General features: G+C 50.5%; 1 protein-coding gene across 1 annotated transcript in view; it reads right to left on the reverse strand.

Moving 5' to 3' along the window:
* Window positions 1-20,516, reverse strand: part of OTUD7A (OTU deubiquitinase 7A) — a 198,086-nt gene that overhangs the window by 9,747 nt on the left and 167,823 nt on the right. The window contains exons 11-15 of the mRNA XM_024754292.1: window positions 4,521-4,635; window positions 4,262-4,346; window positions 2,377-3,174; window positions 1,958-2,051; window positions 1,786-1,871 (exon numbers count right to left, since the gene is read on the reverse strand). Coding sequence (XP_024610060.1) covers window positions 1,786-1,871; window positions 1,958-2,051; window positions 2,377-3,174; window positions 4,262-4,346; window positions 4,521-4,635 — 1,178 coding nt within the window. The remainder of the gene's footprint in view (window positions 1-1,785; window positions 1,872-1,957; window positions 2,052-2,376; window positions 3,175-4,261; window positions 4,347-4,520; window positions 4,636-20,516) is intronic.

Here is a 20,516-nt window from a genome sequence, read left to right on the forward strand (position 1 = left end):
GGGAGGGGAGGAGCCTGGGGTTGGGGTCTGGGGTTGGATCTCAGGCTCTTATTTATGGCATATATATCAGATGTGGGTGTGGTGGTGGTGACCCTGAAATCCGAGGAGCTAGAACAGGTCACTGTTTTTTGATATTACCTACAAATAACACTGCCTGGCTTTAAAGGTTTTCCTTTTTCCTCTGGTACTACAAATGGACCATTTGTATTCTCGGTTTGCCTTGTTTTTTTTTTCTTTCTTTCTTTTTAACCTGGCAGAGAGCATGAGAAAGATAAAATACTTGCACAGCCAGTTTTGGAAATTTCTGGTTGGCTGTTTTCATGTTAAAAAAATTAAAAAACAAACACGAGATTACTTTCTGCCTCCTTGACTTCCTGTGCGTGTGTGTTTGGTTTCTGAATGCGCAGGGGAGCATTTTCCAGGCTGGCTGTTCCACCTTCTGTGAGATGCAGGGCAGGAACTGGCGTCTACACGTGAAGCCATATTTATTTCCCGTGACCTCACAGCTTTGGATGGCAAAGCAGTTGGTCAGCATGACGTGAAGAATCAGTCCAAAAAGCTGCCACAAACCCTCTTGAGGAGAGAATTCTTAAAAACTACTTTTTTTTTTTTTTAACAAAAGAAACTCCAGTAATATGAAGGACATGAATGTTAGTAATTACCACACACTGAAAGTATCGTTTAGCACAAAAAGTAAAACTTTCGAAAAATTTAAGATCCTATTTAATAAATAATTTTAAGGAACCACTTATGTAAACCTTGAATAAATTACTGAAAACTCCACGTGCTGTGGATAATTAAAAACAAAAAGAAATTACTCACAGGAGATACTCAAATTAGTTTATTATATCAATAATTCTTCAAACAAGTAAAAACAAAAATCCCCTTCCGTATTTTTTTTTTTTTTTCTTTCTGCTCTTTATCTCGGGGGAAAGCATCCTTTCTGGAGAAGGAGAAGCTGGCGCCAATGAAGAGATGGTCTACCTCCTGTGTTTTCTGAAGATACACCCACAGAGAAGCTGGGTGCTTTCTCCTCTCTTTCTTGGGATTATTAGAGGCTATTCTAAGGCTCTCACAGGTTTTAAAGGATTCTTTTGCTAGTGAGGATTTTACCCATCGTATCTGTATTTCTTGGAAACGAGATCTTTCCTTAGTGAGGCAGGTTTAACGCCTCAGTGTCCTTGGCCAAGAACGGTATCCTCCAGAGGTAATCTTGGAAGGAAGACGCTGCATATTGCTGCTCAGAACAGGGTAGCTAAGGACACATTATTTTTTCCTCAAGAAATGTAAGGAGGCACCAAAATAGGGACCGCTCAGGGATGGGGCTGCCCCTCATGTGCTCTGGAGCCACAGTCAGGGTTACCCGCACCCTGCAGAGGGGACCCCGATGGGAGCGGTGCCCCTCCACCTGGCTGATCCCAGACAGATGCGGGTGGAGGTGGAGGTGGGGGTGGGCTTCCTTCCCGGCGGCCCTCAGCCCCTCCCCTCCGGAAAGAGGCGCAGGCCGGATTTCAGGGCGGCTTAGAGGGGGCTTACACAGTGACCAAAGGGTCAAGTTCTCGCCTCTCTCCTGGGGCACCGATGGTCGCTTCCTAGGGGCCACTCTGGTGACAGAGCATTGTGGAAGTGTCTTCGAAGGAGAAATGTGAGCAGGCTGTCATCTTTGCTCATATATGGTCAACTCCAAATTGTGAGTTGGGAACCTTGCCTTTGGGCCCCAAGGTGTCTTTGGAAAGCTCCTGTCGCCTGAGCTGCCCGGCACCGGGAGTGATCGCTACACCTCACCGCGCCCTGCGAGGTAGGTTGTCCGGTGCCCATCCTACAGACGCCCGCGACTTTGATGGCAGTGTGAATGTCGCTCGAGCCGGGGACTGTGGGAGGAAGTTTTGCTTATGAGATGGAGCCGTGTATTCCTAAAGGGTCACAGGGACCACCAGGGCGCCAGTGGGAGGCCAACCGCCCTGTCCTCCAGGGACCCGGGAGGGGCACAGGTGGGAGCCCGAGGCAGAGCCGCCACCGCGGTCCCGGGGCCGCGCGTTTGCTTCGAAACCCTAGGTGGCAACAATCGCACGCAGGTGACCGCTACATGGAAGAGGTCAGTCGCCGGGTTAGGGAAAAAAGAAAAAAAAAAAAAAAAAAAAAAAAAAAGGCATGTAAAACACTCCCTTCTAAAAACAAAGGGCTGCAAATTTCTTTATTTCTCTTACTGAAGAACAAAAATACCCTTGCAATGGCTATTGAGTTTCCACAGGTACGAGGCAGATGCTAGCTAGCACACCCACTTCCAACAGTATGACTTGTTTCCTATCCGTCTACTACCTGAGTGGCGTCAGTGTAGGTTCAGGCACCATTAGGAACGTTTGACCAAACACGTACACAGCACGGACAGAGGATCGCCGGCCTCCCGGTGGACCAGGGCGCGGAGGAGACACCAACAGCGTGGAGAGGACAGCCCAGCCGGAGGGGCCGATTGGCCGTGGAGGTGGCGGCGGCGGCGGCATCGCGGCGCCGCTGCTCCTGCTCGGCGCTGAAGCGCTCCTGCGCGCTGGTCAGGTAATAGCCGATCATCTCTTCGTGGAACTGGTGCCGGTGGCTGGTGAGCAGCAGGCCGGCGAATATGAACTTGCGCTCGCCCTGCATGGCGGCGCGCAGGATGTTGAGGCTCAGCTTCACGTCCGTGCTGTACTTCCAGGCGTCGCCGCGGGGCCCGCCGCCCTTGTCGGCCGGCGACGCGCCCGCCGTCTTGTCCGTGGGCGACGGCGTGGTCTTCTCCGAGGGCGACGTGCTGGCCGAGGCGCCCGACTCCTCCTTGCTGCCCTTGCGCGCCTTGGCCTTCTTCTCCTTGCCGCGCTCGGGCGGGTCGCTGTGCTTGCCGTTGGCGGGGTTGGCGCGGCTCATCTTGCCGTGCACCAGGCCGCCCAGGCCGCCCATGTTCTTCTTCAGCTTGATGCCCAGCGTCTTGCTGAAGCTGCCCAGCTTGTTGGCCACAGAGTCCGCGCGGGTCTTGTCCTTGTCCTTGCGCTGCTTCTCCTTCTCCTTGTCCTTGCCATTCTTGCCGTTATTGCTGTTGGAGTTGCTGCACACCGAGTCGCGGTCCGAGTCCAGCGAGTCGGGCAGGGACTGCACGTCCTCCCCCGCCGAGGCCGTCGGGGACTCCGGCTGCGCCAGAGGGGCCTGCAGGGGAGAGGGAGGGCAGGGACGGGAGGAGGTTAGAGATCAGTTGGCCCCACGCGGCCGGTGGAGGCAGACCCCGCCGCCGCGGTGTGGCTTCCAGCCTCACTGCCCGAAACCCGAGCTGTGTCCCAGCTTGAGAGTCTCCTGATTCTCGATCTAGAGCCGCTGCCTTCACAGCCCTCGTGGGGGCGAGAAAAGAACACCCAAAGCCACGTCATGACATACTCCAGGCAGCTGGACTCTGGAGCCAGACTGCCATCCACTGTCACTCGTGCCATCAGTAACATGGGGTATCGGGACCTGCCTCAGGGAGCCCTGTGAAGTTTAGATACATGTAAACGCTGGAGTACAAAGCACTCTGAGCAGTGCCAGTTTGTCCTGGGTACTGTGTGCCAGGCACTGCCCTCCTTGCTTTCCTCATGAAACTTAAAAAATATTCGTTACGAGCCCCACTTTATGGGTAAGTAAATTTATGTCTGGGGAGGGCCAATTATTTGTAATTTTTGTTTTTTAAACAAATCCCTTTTCCTGGGACTTTACTACTGAGATCACAAAAACATCAGTCAGATACTTAAAGCGAATTCCTCTTAGCATCTGGAGGCAGGGCCAGCATGGGTCCTCCCTGGGGTAGGGGGCCAAGTGGGGCGCCAGCCCCCTGTCTCACAGCCCTCCCCTCATGGAGGGGAGAAAAAGAGGGGAGAGAAGAAGAAAAGGAGGGGGTGCCGAGGAATCGCGCCCTCGGTTCCCTGCCTTTTCCAAGGACCCACACACAGTTTTATAGTTAATTCCGCTCCGTGGCAGCACATCGTGTTCCCATCTCGGCAAGAGAGAGTTTTGTGTTGTGAGTTGCCTACGGTTTGTTTTCTGAGTGGGCGTGTTTATTCCTGTCGCTCTGGAGAAAGTAAGGGGACAAAAACTCCCGTAGCCGGAGCGCGCGCCTACGTCCAGACTCGCAGGCACAGGCGCACAGAGGCACGCGTTGCAGCCGAGCCGCCCGGCGGGGCCGCGGGCAAGGCTGGGATGCACTTCGCCTGCCCGCCCCGGGCCGAGTGCGCCTGCCGTCCGTCCCGGCGCGCGCCAGGCTCACCCGGGTCTCAGAGGGGATCCGGATCCACGTCACATTCATGTAGCTGTGCAGAAGGTTCAGCTTGGCTTCTAGCGACAGGATCAGGCTATCGAGAGAGCAACACCGAGTGAGATGCGCCCCAGCTCGCCCTCGCGCACCCCGCCAGTGCAGCCAGCCAGCCCCGAGGAGCAGGGGCGCCGTGTCCAGCCCCTCCCTGGGAAGCCCGGAGACAGACCGCCCCGTAGGGCGCCAGGGGAGGGGACACAGGGTAGGGTCTTACTGGGCCAGCCGGGCGTTATCATTGTCGTCTTTCCCCCACTCCCAGTCCTTCCCGGGGTCCACCGCAAAGTGCAGAGGCAACAGCTTGTGCTCTGAATCCGTCAGGGGGATCACGGCTGGAACGCAAAAGAGAGAGACCCGTGCCAGGTGGCTCGGGGGCGGGGACGGGAGGCTCGAAGTCCCCGTGACCCCCAGGGAAGACAGGAAAAGGCCACCGAGACCAGGTGTCTCCATGATTGAGGAAACCGAATGGAGTTGTACACAGGACCTCTACGCCAGGAGGGGTGTTAAGGCCCGAGGTTTCAAACGCACCACGGTTTAAAAAGTTTCCTCTTTATGGTGGAGGCTGAAGAGCATTTGGAGACCTGGGCTTGACCTGGGTCAAAAGACAGCTGCCGTCCTTGGGCAGCAGACAAAAAACAGCTATTACTGCTTCTGTGGTTTCTAACGAACGACCCAGGCCAGACAGCGCAGTGAGCAAGGTCACCTGGGAGGGGGCGTGGGGCCAGGCCCGCCCATCTCCTCCCAGAGAAGGGGAGCGAGGGCTGCCTGCGCATCTGCTCTGTGTCGCTGCGGGACCCACGGACCCTGTGGCCCTTGCCACAGGGAGCTCACATCCTGTACTAGGGACAGGATGAACAGGTGACATACAGCTCAGGCTGTCAGGTGGTGATAGCGCCCTGAGGGTGAACAGCAGGCTGAGGGAGCTTTGGCAAGCTTTTCTAGGGCTGACCAGTGAGCCTTCTGAGGAGGGAACGCGTAGGTGGACAAGGCAGTGAGGAGAGATGGGCTCCACACTGCACCCAGGGATGGATTCATCAAAACACACCCCTGCCCTCCTCAGAAAGGCTGGGCTGGAGGCTGCTGTTTACAGGTTTGTCTGGCATCTGCTGGGAGCTTCTGAGCCTGGTGGGATCAGCTCCCTAGTGACGGGCTTGCTCTTGTTGTCAGGGACAGAAAGAATGCGGGGAGAGAATAGTAGCCATCCCATTTCTGCCCTCTGGGCAGCAGCCTTGCGTGGGGACTGCACTAAGCTCCCCTGCAGGCCTCACCTGAGCATCAGCCCCAGCAGAGTAACACAGCCTGGGGCTCCGCCAGGCCAGCTGCTGTGTGCTGCCCTGAGTGCTGCCTGGGGAACCAGCCTGCCCAAACGCTGGGGCTGGCACGTGTGGGTGCGGGGCCTGGTGCACCTTCAGGTGTGACACTCAGACCCTGCTGTGGCCTCCACAGGGAGGTCTCGCTTCCGCTGTCGCACCGGCCTAGGAGGCAGTTGTGGCCGGGCCCCTTTCTAGAGGGGGAAGTGGGCTAGGAGCTGAAAGCTCATGGATGGGGGCCTCCCTGTTTCAGGCTTATCCTTGCCTATTCAGGCCCTGGAGCGCCTCTTTCCTGCTCCTGTGCTGGCGGCCAGATGTTGCCTGTGCCTGATTGAACACATGGGGCCTCCCACACGCTGCTTTCCTTTGGCACCGAGAGCCCCATCTTTGGGGACACTGAGCCCCCAGGCACCACTCCAGGATGCACGGGGCCTTGCTCCTTCCTGGAGTTTACCTTACCTTCTCCTTACTTCCCCCCCTCCCCCACCCCATGCTGGTCATGAACCTGGTGTCACTTCCCCAAGATTCATGACAAGGGAATCATGGCAAAAACAGAAAAGACAAATCAATAAACAATAAATACATAAAATCTACGATTGAATGCCGTTAATAATTGATTTTCTGGTAAGAAATCAGAAACATTGACTCAGTGCTGCCCTCCAGTTGCTAGAGACACACAAATAATCCTCTTCCTCTACCCCAGCCCCTAACCCCTCACATAAGGGAAACACAGCTTTGCTCCAGAATTTCCTTTTCATCTCGATGCGGCTGGGTGGCACTGTGCTCTGGTCTGGGAGGTCAGGGGCCACTTGGTCTGCCTAGGACACAGACTGCTCAGTCCTGCCTTTGTGTGGCTGTGACACACAGGCTGCCCCTCCCCAGGCTGAGCTGTAGGGTAGTCACACCCAGGGAGGGCTGCAGGATAGCTCAGGACCAGCCTCCCTTGGGCCATACCCAGGAGCTAGTCCCATAGTTCCAAGGGTCACCACGACAACAGAGAGAGGGTTGCCCCGGCTTCCCACCCATGGGTGTGGGCAGGGGGTAGAGGCTCCCTCTGTAGACAGGGCAGCATGGCTCCCTGGAGGGCTTGGTAAAGGCACCCACTCCAGGCGCCATGCAGATGGCCAAACCAGTGTCCAGGAAACGGGCCCAAGGACTCTTTTAAATAAGCATCCTCTGTGGGTCTTAAAATCAAGCAAATCTGGGAAACATTGTTCTAGAATAATCTGTTAGGAGCAGTTTCTGTGGGTGCAACGTGGGCGATTTGGGGTCTGGTTGTCCACCTTCCCAGGGGAGAGGTGCCTTGAGGGCGCCTGCCCAGGCCCCCGCCCTAGCATTACGAAAGAGCACATGCTTTGCTCGCACCCATGGGACGTGAGCAGAAGTGCTGGGGGAAGCCCTGGGCCATGCGGTTGTGGGGTGGGTGCGCCTTCTCCCATTCACCCCTTCCCGCCGTGATGCCTTCTGATGATGGCAGCCCTACAAGAGATCAGGAATGCGCTCCTGACTCCCCACTTGGAGGGGACCTGCCTGCCCGTCAGGAACACCTGTTTTAGACTTTATCTGCAGGAGAACCAAACTCCTATCACATGAAGCCACTGTGGTTTTGGTTTATTTGTTTCAGATAAACCAGCTAAAGTAGTACAGCTGTACAGCCCCCCTCAGCCTCCCTACCAAAGGGCTCCTGGAAATTGCTACACTCAGTAGCTGGGCTGGAATGGACTTCCCGGACTCCCCACCCTGACACACCCCCCCCCAGCTCCCCCGCCCCAACACACAAAGCAGAAGGTTGGAATCACCTGAAGGTGCTAGAGCCTGACCACCCAGCAGGCTCCTGGCAGCCTCTCAGCCTGGATGTCAGAAGGCGTCTTCTGTGCACAGGGCACAGCTATGGCCCGCTGGTCAGGGCTGGGGCTGCAGGGCCCAGGAGCCCCACCTGTAGCTGTACAGCCTAGAGCGGCCTCGGAAACAGGCCTCTGTGAGCCTCAGGTACTTCCGTTGCCTCTGCCTCTCACTTTACACACTTACTTTTCCCTGTTGGAAACCTGGCCTCACCCGGTGAGAGGGGGAGTGACGCGGTGACTTGCCCTCTGGTGGCAAATGTCAGGAACAGCAAATACTTTTCAAAATAAACCTGCAACCTTTTTTTTCCCCCTTTGAAAAAACTCTCTTCTATCTTTTAACCTGGAAACATATAGGCATCATCTCAAACTAGCCTGGACAAAGGATAACCGAAGCAGCAACCAATTTTCAGTACTTATTTTCTAAAAAAGAGTGGAGACCTCTGGTTTCTGTTTGGGATGTGAAAAGCCGAAGGAGCAATATCCCACCAGTATCATAACAACGAGCTAGATGAACTGCAGCTTCACAACTTTCCTGTAACCCGTCTGAGAGCTGAAGTCACAGGCAATGGGCCAGCCACAGATGGAAAGACAGGTGCCTTTGAGGAGGGATGGACATGAGCTTAATTGGACCCCACTAAGCTGGACCCCACTAAGAAGAATTCAGCTAAAATTGTTAACAAGTTGGTAAAGGAAGGGTGTAGCCTAGTGAAAGAATACAGAACCTTGGGGGCCACAGACATAAGGGAAATTCCCAAGAACTTGCAGGCCCCTCTCCATGGGACCTGACCTGGTGCTCAGAAAAAGACTGGCCAGAATTCTGAGAAAGTGTCCTTCACGGACCTTTCCCATCTGCTAAGGAAGGAACTGCAGAGAGCAGGGCAACACACACTGTTGGTCTTAGGGCACTGGGCCTTTCCAGTCACTCCCTCCCCCCAGATCCAGGGACACAGCACCCACCAAAGATAGAGGCTTAATCAGAACAACAGAAACATTACCCTTCTGGGCTGTGCCTCCTGCACCCAGGCTAACAAGCTGTGAGTAACAGCAATGTACTGCTAGAAAAGGGGCAAGAATATGGAGAGAGACCCTCACCGAGGTGAGGCTCAGCACAAAGGTATAGCAGACAATGGGAAATACCAGCCCCACCATAAACACAAGATACAACTAGAAGGATGTGAAGGCTGGATAACCAGGGCAGCATCACATCCTGACTAGGCTCATCCAAACTCCGTGCAGCAAAAGGGAAGGAATCAGAACGATATGCCTTAGTCTTTACTGCCCTACTCAAGATGGCTAGCTTTCCACGAAACATTTTTGGCATAAGAAAAGACAGGAGAAAACCAACACATTGACAAGAGAAAAGACAGGTGACAGAACAAGACAGGTATGACACAGGTATCGAAACTATAGGTTGTGATTTAAAATAACTGATTAGGGACTTCCCTGGTGGTCCAGTGGTTAAGACTTTGCCTTCCCATGCAGGGGGTGCGGGTTCGATCCCTGGTCAGGGAGCTAAGATCCCACATGCCTTGTGGCCAAAAACCCAAAAAACATAAAATAGAAGCAATATTGTAACAAAGTTAATAAAGATTAAAAAAATAAAACAACTGATTAATAAGTTGAAGACTCTAATAGAAAAAGTAGATACCATGCAGAATTTGATGGTTAATTTCAGCAGAGAGTAAGAAAGAGTCAAATCGAAATGCTAGAAATAAAAATACACAATAATAGAAGTAAAGAATGACTTTGAGGGGCTGATCAGTAGACTTTACACACCTGAGGAAAGAAGCTGTGAACAGTAAGATAGGTCAATAGACATTAATCAGATTGAAACAGAAAGAGAAAAAAGGGGTTGCTGAACAGAATACCCAAGGTCGGCGGGGCAGTATCAGATAGCACCAGATCTGTGTAAGTGTAATCCCAGAAGGAAAAGAGGGGCAGAAAAAAACAGAAGAGATATTTAAATAAATAATGGCTGACATTATTTACCTAAATATTTCCAAAATGAATGACAAACTCCACCACAGACCAAAGAGGCTAAGAAAAAAACAAGCAGGAAAAACAACAGCAACAAATCTGTATACATAGTATATTCAAACTGCTAAAAACCAAAGACAAAGAGAAAATCTTGAAGGCAGCAGGGGAAGAAGACACATTACATACAGAGAAACAATTCTAAGGATCACAGCAGACCTCTCATGATAAAACAGGTAAGACAGAAGACAATGGAGTTATATCTTTAAAGTGCTGGATGAAAAAACCCTGCTAATCCAGAATTCTGTACACAGCAAAAATATCTCTGAAGCACGAAGGAGAACTTTCTCAGACAAAAATGAGAAAACTCGTCCCCTGTATACCTGCACTAAGAAATGTTAAACGAAATTCTTTAAGGGGAAGAATATGTTCCCAGTAGAAACTTGGATTTACACAAAGAAATGAAAAGTGATGGAAATAAAATAAATGAATTTGAAAATAAAATTCAGCTTTCTTCCTTTTAATTACTCTGAGAAGTAAGGCAAAGAGAGCAATAGTGTATCACATGTTTACAGCACATGTAAAAGTAAAGAGCTTGATAATAATGGCCCAGAGGATGGGAGGGAGGGGTTGGGAATACATTGTCATGAGATCTGTATACAACACATGAAGTAGAATGTTACTTGAAAACAGAGTCTCAGTAATTAAAGATGTTCACTGTAAACACTAGGGAAACCACTAATAATTAAAAATACAGGTATAATAGTAAATCAACAGTGGAGATAAATGGAACCATTAAGAAGCTCAATTAACACCAATGAAAGAAGCGAAAGATCCTTAAAAAACTAAAAATAGGGCTTCCCTGGTGGCGCAGTGGTTGAGAGTCCGCCTGCCGATGCAGGCGGACACGGGTTCGTGCCCTGGTCCGGGAAGATCCCACATGCCGCGGAGCGGCTGCGCCCGTGAGCCATGGCTGCTGAGCCTGCGTGTCCGGAGCCTGGGCTCCGCAACGGGAGAGGCCACAACAGTGAGAGGCCCGCGTACCGCAACAAAACAAAACAAAACAAAACAAAAACTAAAAATAGAACTATTGGGTTGGCCAAAACGTTTGTTTGGGTTTTTCCATAAGATGTTTGGAAAAACCCAAACGAACTTTTTGGCCAACCCAATACCATATGATCCAGCAATCCCACTCCTGGGCATATATCCGGAGAAAACCATAATTCAAAAAGATACAGGCACCACAATGTTCATAGCAGCACTATTTGCAATAGCTAAGACATAGAAGCACCCAAAATGTCTATCAACAGAAAAATGGATAAAGAAGATGTGGTACATATATACAATGGAATATTAGCCATAAAAAAGAACTAAATAATGCCATTTGCAGCAATATGATGGACCTAGAGACTGTCGTACTGAGTGAAGTAGGTCAGACAGAGAAAGACAAATACCATATGATATCACTTATATGTGAAATCTAAAAAAAGGGTACAAATGAACTTATGTACAAAACAGAAATAGAGTTACAGATGTAGAAAACAAATCTGTGGTTACCAGGGGGTAAGGGCAGGGGAGGGATAAGTTGGGAGATTGGGATTGACGTATACACACTACTATATATAAGATAGGTAACTAATAAGGACCTACTGTACAGCATAGGGAACTCCACTCAATACTTTGTAATGGCTTATATGGGAAAGGAATCTAAAAAAGAGTGGATATATGTATATGTATAACTGATTCACTTTGCTGTACACCTGAACCTAACACAACATTGTAAGTCAACTATACTCCAATAAAAATTAAATTAAAAAGTAAGAAAAAGGAGACAGGGCAAGAGAAAAAAAGAACAAAAAAACAGATGGAACAAATAGAAAAGAGCTACCATTAAACGTAAATAGTTTAAATGTACCAATTAATAAATGACATTGTCAGATTGGATATAAAAACAAAACTCAAGTATATACTGACTGTAAGAAATCCATTTTAAATATGAAGACATACATAGGTTACAAGATACTAATAAAAAAAAAAAACTGGAGTGGCTCCAGTGCAAGGCCTGTTACCAAAGATATAGAAGAACATTACAATTCTCCATGAAGCTATCACAATCCTACATGTGTGCATGGGCTTCAGAGTACATGAAGCAAATACTAACAAAAATGAAAGGAGAAAGTCACATTCATTATGGATGGAGACTGCCACTTTTCCCTTAGGAAACGACAGAACAATTAGAAAATCAGCAAAGATATAGAAAACTGAACTATGTCATCAGAGACCTTGAATTAATGGACATGTATGGAACCCAACAACAGCAGAACACGCATTCTTTTCAAGACCCCATGGAATATTCACCAAGGTGGAACATATTCTTGGCCAACCTTCACAGATTTAAAAGAATAGAAATCATAAAAAGTTTGTTCTCAGACCATAACTAAATAAAACTACGTACCCATAACCAAGAAAGATATTTGGAGAATCCTCAACTATTTGCAATTTAAACAGTGTGCTTCTAAATAATCCTATCGGTCCCTAATCCCTGTCCACTGCTGTGATGGTTAATGTTATGTATCAACGTGCCTGGGCTAGGGGATGTCCAGAGAGCTGGTACACATAATGTCTGGGTGTGTCTGGGAGGTGGTCCCGGTAAAGATTAGCATTGGAATTGATAGACTGGGTACAGAGAACTGCCCTCACCAACATGGGCAGGCAGCATCCATTTCATGGAGGGCTCGAAGAGCACAAAAGAGCCAAGGAAGGAGGAATTTGCTCTCTTTGAGCTGGGACATTGATCTTCTCCTGCCCGCAGACATCGGTGCTACTGGTTCTTGGGCGTTTGGAATCGGACTGAATTACACCACTGGCTTTCCTTGTTCTTCAGCTCGCAGTCGGCAGATGGTAGAACTTGGCCTCCATAATTATGTGAACAAAGTCCTATGATAAATCTCCTCTTATATATATATCTGTATGTATCCCATAGGTTCTGTTTCTCTGGACATCCCTGACTAACAGAACCACTAATCTGTTTTCCATCTCTATAATTTTGTCATTTCAAGAATGCTATAGATCTAGAATCATACAGAATGCAGTCTTTGGGGATTGGTTTTTTCCCTTCAGCATAATTCCCTTGAGATCCACCCAAGTAATTGCATGAGTCATAGTCATTCATTTTTATTGCTGACTAGGATTCTGTGGTATAGACAGTATGTTGAACCATGCACCTGGGAAAGACATTTGGGTTGTTTCCAGTTTTTGGATATTACAGATAAAGCGGCTATAAACATTTGTGTACAGGCTTTTGTGTGAACGTAACTTTTCATTTTTCTGGGATAAATGCCCAGGATTACAATTGCTAGGTTATATGGTAAGTGATGTTTCCTTTTATAAGAAGCTGCCAAACTTTTCCAGAGTTCACTGAACCATTTTTACATTCTCACCAGCAATACAGGAGCAATCTGGTTATTCCACATCCTCTCCAGCATTTGGTGTCGTCAGTTTTTAAGATTTTAGTCATTCTGATAGGTGTGTAGTGACATCTTACAGTGGTTCTAATGTTGACCATCTTTTCATGTGCTTATTTGCCATCCATATATCCTCTTTGGTAAAATGTCTGTTCATGTCTTTTCCCATTTTTTATTTGGATGGTTTGGAGATTTTTTTTGCTATTGAGTTTTGAGGGTTCTTTGTATATTTTAGATGTAAGTCCTTTGTTGATAGGTGGTTTTCAAATATTTTCTCCCAGTCTATAACTTGTCTTTCCTTCTTTCTTCCTTCCCTCCCTTCCTGTACCCCCCTCTCTTTTTCTCTTTCTCTTTTTGCAGAGCAGAGGTCCAAGTTATTAATTTCATCTTTTTTTGGGGATCATTCCAATCCCAAAAGACTGCATTCTCTGTATGATTCCAGTTATGCAACATGCTGGAAATGACAAAATTCTAGAGATGAAGAACAGATTCGTGGTTCTATTAGTCAGGGATTTCCAGAGACACAGAACAAACAGGACACATATATAAGAACTCTTGGGGCTTCCCTGGTGGCGCAGTGGTTGAGAATCTGCCTGACAATGCAGGGGACACGGGTTCGATCCCTGGTCCGGGAGAATCCCACATGCCACGGAGCAACAAAGCCCGTGTGCCACAACTACTGAGCCTGTGCTGTAGAGCCTGCGAGCCACAACTACTGAGCCTGCGTGCCACAACTACTGAAGCCTGCACGCCTACAGCCTGTGCTCCGCAACAAGAGAAGCCACCGCAATGAGAAGCCCGCACACTGCAATGAAGAGTAGCCCCCGTGTGCCGCAACTAGAGAAAGCCCGCGCTCAGCAACAAAGACCCAATGCAGCCAAAAACAAATCAGTAAAAAAATAAATTTATATTAAAAAAACCCAACACCTACCTCTAGGTCCATAGTTGTGCATTTTACATTTACTTTGTGGTTAATTTTGAGTTAATTTTTGTATAAATGAGGCTTGGGTTTAAGTTTTTTTTTTTGCTTATGGATGTCCAATCACTTCATCACCATTTGTTTGAAAAGACTATCCATCCTCTATTGAATTTATTTTGTTTCTCTGTCAAAATCATATTTTGTGGGGTTATTCCTGGGTTCCATATTCTGTTCCATTGGTCTCTGTGTCGAACTCTCCGTCAATACCAGGTACTGTGTCAGGATCTCTGTATTCATTACTTACAAGTCCTGTACCAGCTACAGGATTTTTGCTCCAGTTTTACAGAAGAGGAAGTGAAACTCTGGTACGTAAGTGACTCCAAGCCAAAGCTGGAGCTGTGATTGAAAAGCAGGTCTGCCTCACTCCACATTGTGTACTTTGTCTTCCACTACTGTGTCACCCTGCCTTTTTTTGAATTATCTGAAATTAGTAGATTGTGAGCATCTAATCTCGTTCATTCATTCATTTATTCATTCAACATTTAATTGCCTCCAGGTGTCTTGGTGCTGGAGACACAAAGATGAGAAAGACAGGACATCTGGCTTCAAGACATCCAGGATCTGGCCAGTGAAGAACAGGAGCCTCTGAAAGGTGGTCCTTGTCATCCTTCTCCTCTCCCTGCTCCCACCCCCATGGCGGCCTTGGCTGTGGCTCACCAGTGCCTGAGAACAACCTCCAGCGGGCCTGACGTAGAGTCCCTGGCTGGGCGAGAACCTTGCATCCTTGCGCCTCTGGGAAAGATCAGACTTGCTTTATGAGGATTTGCTTCATGAGACCTTGAGGTGCAAAGCAATGGCAGCCCGGTCCCCTCCACAAACGCAAGGAAAGTGGTGAGTTCCTGCTCGATGGGCTGCCCATGGCCTCACGCTCCAGACCACCCACTAGGCTCTGATCAGGATGCTTTCTTTCCCACAGACCCTTTCCCCAGAAAAACGTCCCCAGAGACAATTCTCTGAGCCGACTCAGGTTATCAGGAAGCCGGCCATTTCTTCTGGATACGTGTCCTCTCATGCATCAGACGCAGCCCTGGGGGACGGTGTTGAGGGGGGCTTCTCGGAGAGCAGAAGCAGTCTGTCACGCTGGCTGACCAAGAGGTTCCCTCCCCATGTCCGGGGGGCAGGACAGGTGCCTGGGGCTTTGTTTTCCTTCTCTTCTGCAGGAGGATTGATGAAGGCCGTGTCCTGTTCTGACACCATCCATCAGAAGCCTGCAGGTCCACAGGGAGCCTGGGGCAGCCTGAGGGAGAGACGGCACTTCATATGGAGATGGGGGCTGGGCTGATTCAGGAGTGGGGGAGATGGCGGGTGGGGGTGCTCCTGGGGCCACTCTTTCTGTGGCTTAGACACCCTGGGGAGGCCTGGGGGAGCCTGTGTCTGTGCCTCCTGCTCCCTCATCTCTCCAGGCCCCGATTTCCTCGTGAAAGACCCTTGGCCAGTTCTTTCCGTGTAGCTGAGCACAGCTGGCATCTCTCTGGAACTGAGTCTCAGGCGCCAGAGCTGATGGTCCTTGGGGTGACGCAGGTGTTGGTGGACAACTGGACTCCTGGGCATTTGATCAGCAAGACCCAGCTCTCTGAATTCGCGTCCCCCTGCAAGGCCAGGACAGAGCTCACGGCCTTGAAGTTCCACACATGGCTCCTGGTCACGTAGGGGCCCTTCGAGATATTCTTGGGTCAAGAACCAACAATGTCAAAGATGACACCCCTCGTCTGGTCCCCGGGCCCTGGGGTGCAGGGTCTGAGCTAAGAGTTTGGATGCCCCCAGAGACTCTTCCTCTTCTCCAACAGTGAGGGGCCTTTGCAGGTGTGGCCCAGGCCTCCAGGGGCCATGCTCGAGGCTACAGCAGGAGCAGCAAAGGAACGGGGCGAGCGGTTCAGCAAGGCTGCCTGCAGACCACGCGGGGAGGCAAGTTGGCTCTGCACGCCCACGCCGAGTGTGTCTTTTAGTGGCAAGCTGCAAGCCTAGAAAGTGGCTGAAGAGGAAGGAGGCTGATTGCAAAGACAATGCAGGGAATTTGCATTTTTTACACACTTCCTGGTTTCTACAAGCCTTCTTGCTACCATGAGTTCATCTGATTCTTATAATGTCCAGTAACAGGTGGGTTGGTACGTAATTCCTCCCATTATTGTATTCAGACAGGTCCACAGATGGGCCAGTTTGATTAGAATATGATGAAGAAGTGATTTTTAAGTAAAAATCACTTTATTTTAGATAGCTATATTAACAAAATTATATTATAAAATCCATTTAAATGGAATATTTAATAATATTCATAGCCTGTTAAGATCAATTTCTACTTAATGGGAGAGAGGTGCTGTTTATTATAAATCAATCCTGTAAGAAAAAGCACGGTTTGTCGTCAAATAGACTGGAAATGAAATGTCACATTATATATGGTTCAGGAAATCATAAAATGTAGATTGGCATTTAGTTTAACTATGAGCTGTGCATAAAGTACAGATTGAAGACAGAGTTCATGTCCTGTAGTGTGGGGTTATTCTGTTTGGCACCACAAAATTCCCAAATTGCTCAGTTTTGTAAACGTGGGGTATTGTTTCTAAGTGGCAAGAGATATAAAGTTTCAGGCTGCTCTTGCAAAAGCTTTTTTTTTTTTTTTTTTTCAAATATCACATTTTGGGTGTGTTGAGTCTGTTTCCAGTAAATAAACTACAAACTCTGGTGTGATCATCCATGGATGTCAGTCTCAGCCTTCAGAGCTGTCTGACAGCTGCGTGGGCATCACTGTCCAAGCCCCTGTTCACATCAGCATCCCCTCCTCCGTCTGTGACCAGTTGGCTCTTTAGAGGCTGCAGAACGCGGCTCTCTGGGTCACCTGAGCGGGAACCCCTAGGGAAGGCACAGGGACACTGTGAGGGCACCCTGACCCACATGTGGCCCCTGGATGTGGCCCCAGAGGCTCTCAGGCTGTTTGCATTTAGGAGGAAAAACTAAAAAAAAATATATATATATATATATATTTATTTATTTAAAAAGAATAGAAACAGATGGTATTAACATCTCCCAGGAAGCGAGGCACCCCCTCCTCCATCTTCTCCCATGCTGAAGGTCCCTAAGTCACCAGGTGTGAGTTGCCGTTATATCCCAAGCAAACTTTGGCTTGGGTACCACTTCCCGGACCTTGTCTCTGGGAGATGCCTGTTCCCTGATTATCACCCTGTTTGGCCAAGTCTGCTTTTTGGAAGTCGCACCATCCACCATACTAACCTGCCCTAGTGACCCTTCACCGGCTGTGACCATTCCCTGGGGATGGCCCTCCTTCCTCAGTGTCCTCCTCTGTCAAGTGGGCACAGAACATGCAGAGGGTCAAGTGTTGCCCTTGGAAAGGACCTAGACCAGGCCTGCACACAGGAAGTGCCTGCAAGTACTGGCGTGACTGTGGGGTGCAGACTCAGCCCAGGTCTGAGTTTTGCAGAGCCATCTGAGGACGTGGCACAGGGAGGCCACGGGCACCATGCTGTGGGCATGGGAGGATCCTTCCTGCAAGCTGCAGAACTAGGGTCCAGGTGTACTGGGGGCACAGGACTAACATCCTCCCCGTGGAGAAAGCAGGGGACCATCAATCATCTGTGGAAGTTACCATGAAAGTACGGGTAACTTATTTACAAAAAGTCCCAAAATGCGCTGGCAAAGCCTTGCCCACTCAGCTTGCCCACACCTGACCAATCCCTCCAGCCCAAGCCTGCCCACTGCAAGCAAGCCCTGCCTTCTCCCCACGGGAACCCCAGCCTGCAGGACACAGCGGGGTTCTTCCTAGAAGCCAGCCAACCTCAGCAGCCGGGGGAGGGGGTGGGGGCGGCAGAAAGAGCTGTAAGGGAGCAGTGGGTCCTTTCCCAACATAGTTTCAACACAGGGAAGGACGAGAGGTTCAAAGGACACCTCATGGAATTTTTAAGCCGCCAGGAGCTTGGACACATTCAGATGAGATGCACTGGGCCAAGCAGAAGAAAGGGAGTGGCGGGAAGAAGGCAGTCCCATGTCACATCCTACAACACGTTTTGTCTCGTTCTCAGGCTCCCAGAACATCGTTCCTCAGACGCAAGAACAAGACAGCTGCTCTCTCTGGGCCTGTGATGACTGTACCTGTCAGCCTCCATCCCAGGGTGCTGGGAGGTCCGGGGTGGGGGGCGCCCTCCACAAGGTGTCCTTTGCTTGGGGCAGGGCGACGGCTCTGCTCGGCCGTGGGGGACCAGCAGGTGCCCTGGACCTTGATGCTCTGTGTCCTACACCCTTGCCTCCTCCCCAGGCTCCGAGACCACAGGCCTGGTGGCTCGGTCCTGAGCCTGGGCCCAGCTGTGGTCTGAGAGTCTCTTATCTTGGCTTCAGAGAATAATGCCTGGTTCCATGCTAGAAACTGGTGTTACTGTACTTTCTTAGTCCCTCTCCTAGCCGAGCGAGGGCACAGGCTGGGACTCTCTTTTCTTGTCTGCCGCACTGAAGGAGGGCTGCAGGCGAGAGAACCGATGGGGCCAGCAGGTGCATGACAAAGAGCCCCACCGCCCCCCGGCCCTCCTTCCTAAGGCCTCCAGTCTGAGGACACCAGCCCCTGAGTTTGGGGCACCTGGTAGCGGAGCTTGTTATGGCCACTTATAAGCTGTCTCTGGGGTCCAGCTCACCTGGTGAGGCTCAGCTCCGCTCAGACCCATGCCTGAGGCCTGGCTGACCCCGGGATGGAAGGAATTCAACTCCAAGCACTTACCATGTCAGGTGTGGGCTGTCCGGTACTGTCACTGTCACAAGTGTGCTGTCCCACTGAATACTTGTTGAATGAACCTCCCCGTGGCTCAGGCCCTTGCGGGTGTACACAAGAGAGCTGGAGCCCGCCCACAGCCTGTCGCCTGGACCACGGGCCAGCTGCTCGTCCCCAGACCCAGACCTTGCTCTCAGAGCAGCTGGCGCCCACGGCAGGCTTTGGGGGCTCTCGACCATGCATACAGTGGGCCTGCTCTTTGTTCTGCTGGGCCTCCCAGTGGGACCACCCCTTCCCCTGGAGAGGAGTTGAGAGACTAGCCACGTTCCAAACATCTGCTGGGACCTGGATCTACAGAGCTTGCAGAATATTACTTTGTAAAAAGTCCGCCACCAGCTACAACAGGTCCCAGGACCCCCACGCTTGAGCTGCTGAGGGGTGGGGAGCTCACACGCTCTGACCAGGCCCCTGATGGATCTGAACGCAGCATCCGCTGGTCAAGAAGGTGACAGTGATGAACTGAGCCAGAAATAATGAGAAACATGGCAGTTTCTCATTCATTCACATGGGCTTGAAAAACCTGGTATTCTCATTCTGTCTGAATTGGTTTGCTCGGGTTGCCATAACAGTGGTACACAGAGTGAGGGGCTTAAAGAGCAGACATTTATTCTCTCACAGTCTGGAGGCTGGAAGTCCAAGGACAAGGTGTCAGCAGAGTTGTTTCTTTTTGAGGCCTCTCTCCTTGGCTTGCAGGTGACTGTCTTCTCTGTGTCCTCCTGCAATCTCCTCTCCGTGTGTGTCTGTGTCCTAACCTCCTCTTCTTATAAGACCACCAGTCACAGTGGATGAGGGTCCACCCTGATCACCTCACTGTATTTTAATTACTCCTCTGAAGACCCCATCTCCAAATACAGTCGCAGCCTGAGGCCTGGGGGTTAGCTCTTCAACACATGAATTCAGCCCTTACCAACACCTCTCCCTTCATGACAAGCCAGGGTACCTGAACTCAGAGGAAGGTCCCGTCACTAGTTCACCAAGGAAACGCAGGATCTCGCCTGATACTTTCCTGCTTTTTATGTTTGCAAGGTGGTGGACCTGAGCTTCCTGGAGAGCTGATGAGGGAGGCTTTCCCCGAGCATCATCATGAATTCCTGGACCGAAGCAACTTCATGTTTCTACTCTTTCCAGTGGTGGTCCTCACTGTCCCTCTCATCCTGTGGGAGCCTCGTCCATCAGCCCGGAAGCCCTTCTGACACTACCCTCGCGGTCTTTGAAGATGCCTTGTTTCTTCCAGAACAAGATGCGATAGGATCTTTGTGCATACTTCCTGCCCCAGATCTGGCCATGCTCTTAGACACCGGAGTTTGGGGGCGAACAGGACCTGCTTGCAGCAGGGGATGGCGGCAGGGGCTTGCCTGGAACAGAAGGTGAGGAGGCTGCAGGCAGGATGGAGGGGCCTGGTCATCTCCAACATTCCTGAAACGCCCCACCTGCCCCGAGGGGCCTGCCTGCCCCACAATGTTAAGAGTGTGGTGTGTGTGACAACCAGCCCTCTTCCTGTCTGAGCCATGTCGGGTTTTGGTGACCTGTGGTCGAAGGGGCTCTAACCTGCAACCAGGAAGCCCTGTGAACGGACGGAAGCCCCGCACGGCAGGGAAGGGCAGGAAGGAAGAGGATGGTTTCCCACTATCTTTCCTCTCACTGAGCATCCTTGGTCCTCGTAGGCAAGGATGCTGTAGGGGTGGTGACCTTAGTGTCTGTAAAGAGCTTCCTGGGAGGCTCCCTGGGGGCAGAGTGCAACGCAGCTTGAAGGCACAGAGCTGGAGACATTCTGGAAGGCGGAGTGAAAAGCCCCGGGCCAGGCCGAGGTCTCAGTTCAGCAGGGTCAGAAGGCTCCTGCCTGCTTTGGGGTGGGGGGGGTTCTGGCACAGAAC

Source organism: Neophocaena asiaeorientalis, unplaced genomic scaffold, assembly GCF_003031525.2.
Source record: "Neophocaena asiaeorientalis asiaeorientalis breed wild unplaced genomic scaffold, Neophocaena_asiaeorientalis_V1.1 scaffold743, whole genome shotgun sequence".
NCBI classification, from domain to species: Eukaryota; Metazoa; Chordata; class Mammalia; order Artiodactyla; family Phocoenidae; genus Neophocaena; species Neophocaena asiaeorientalis.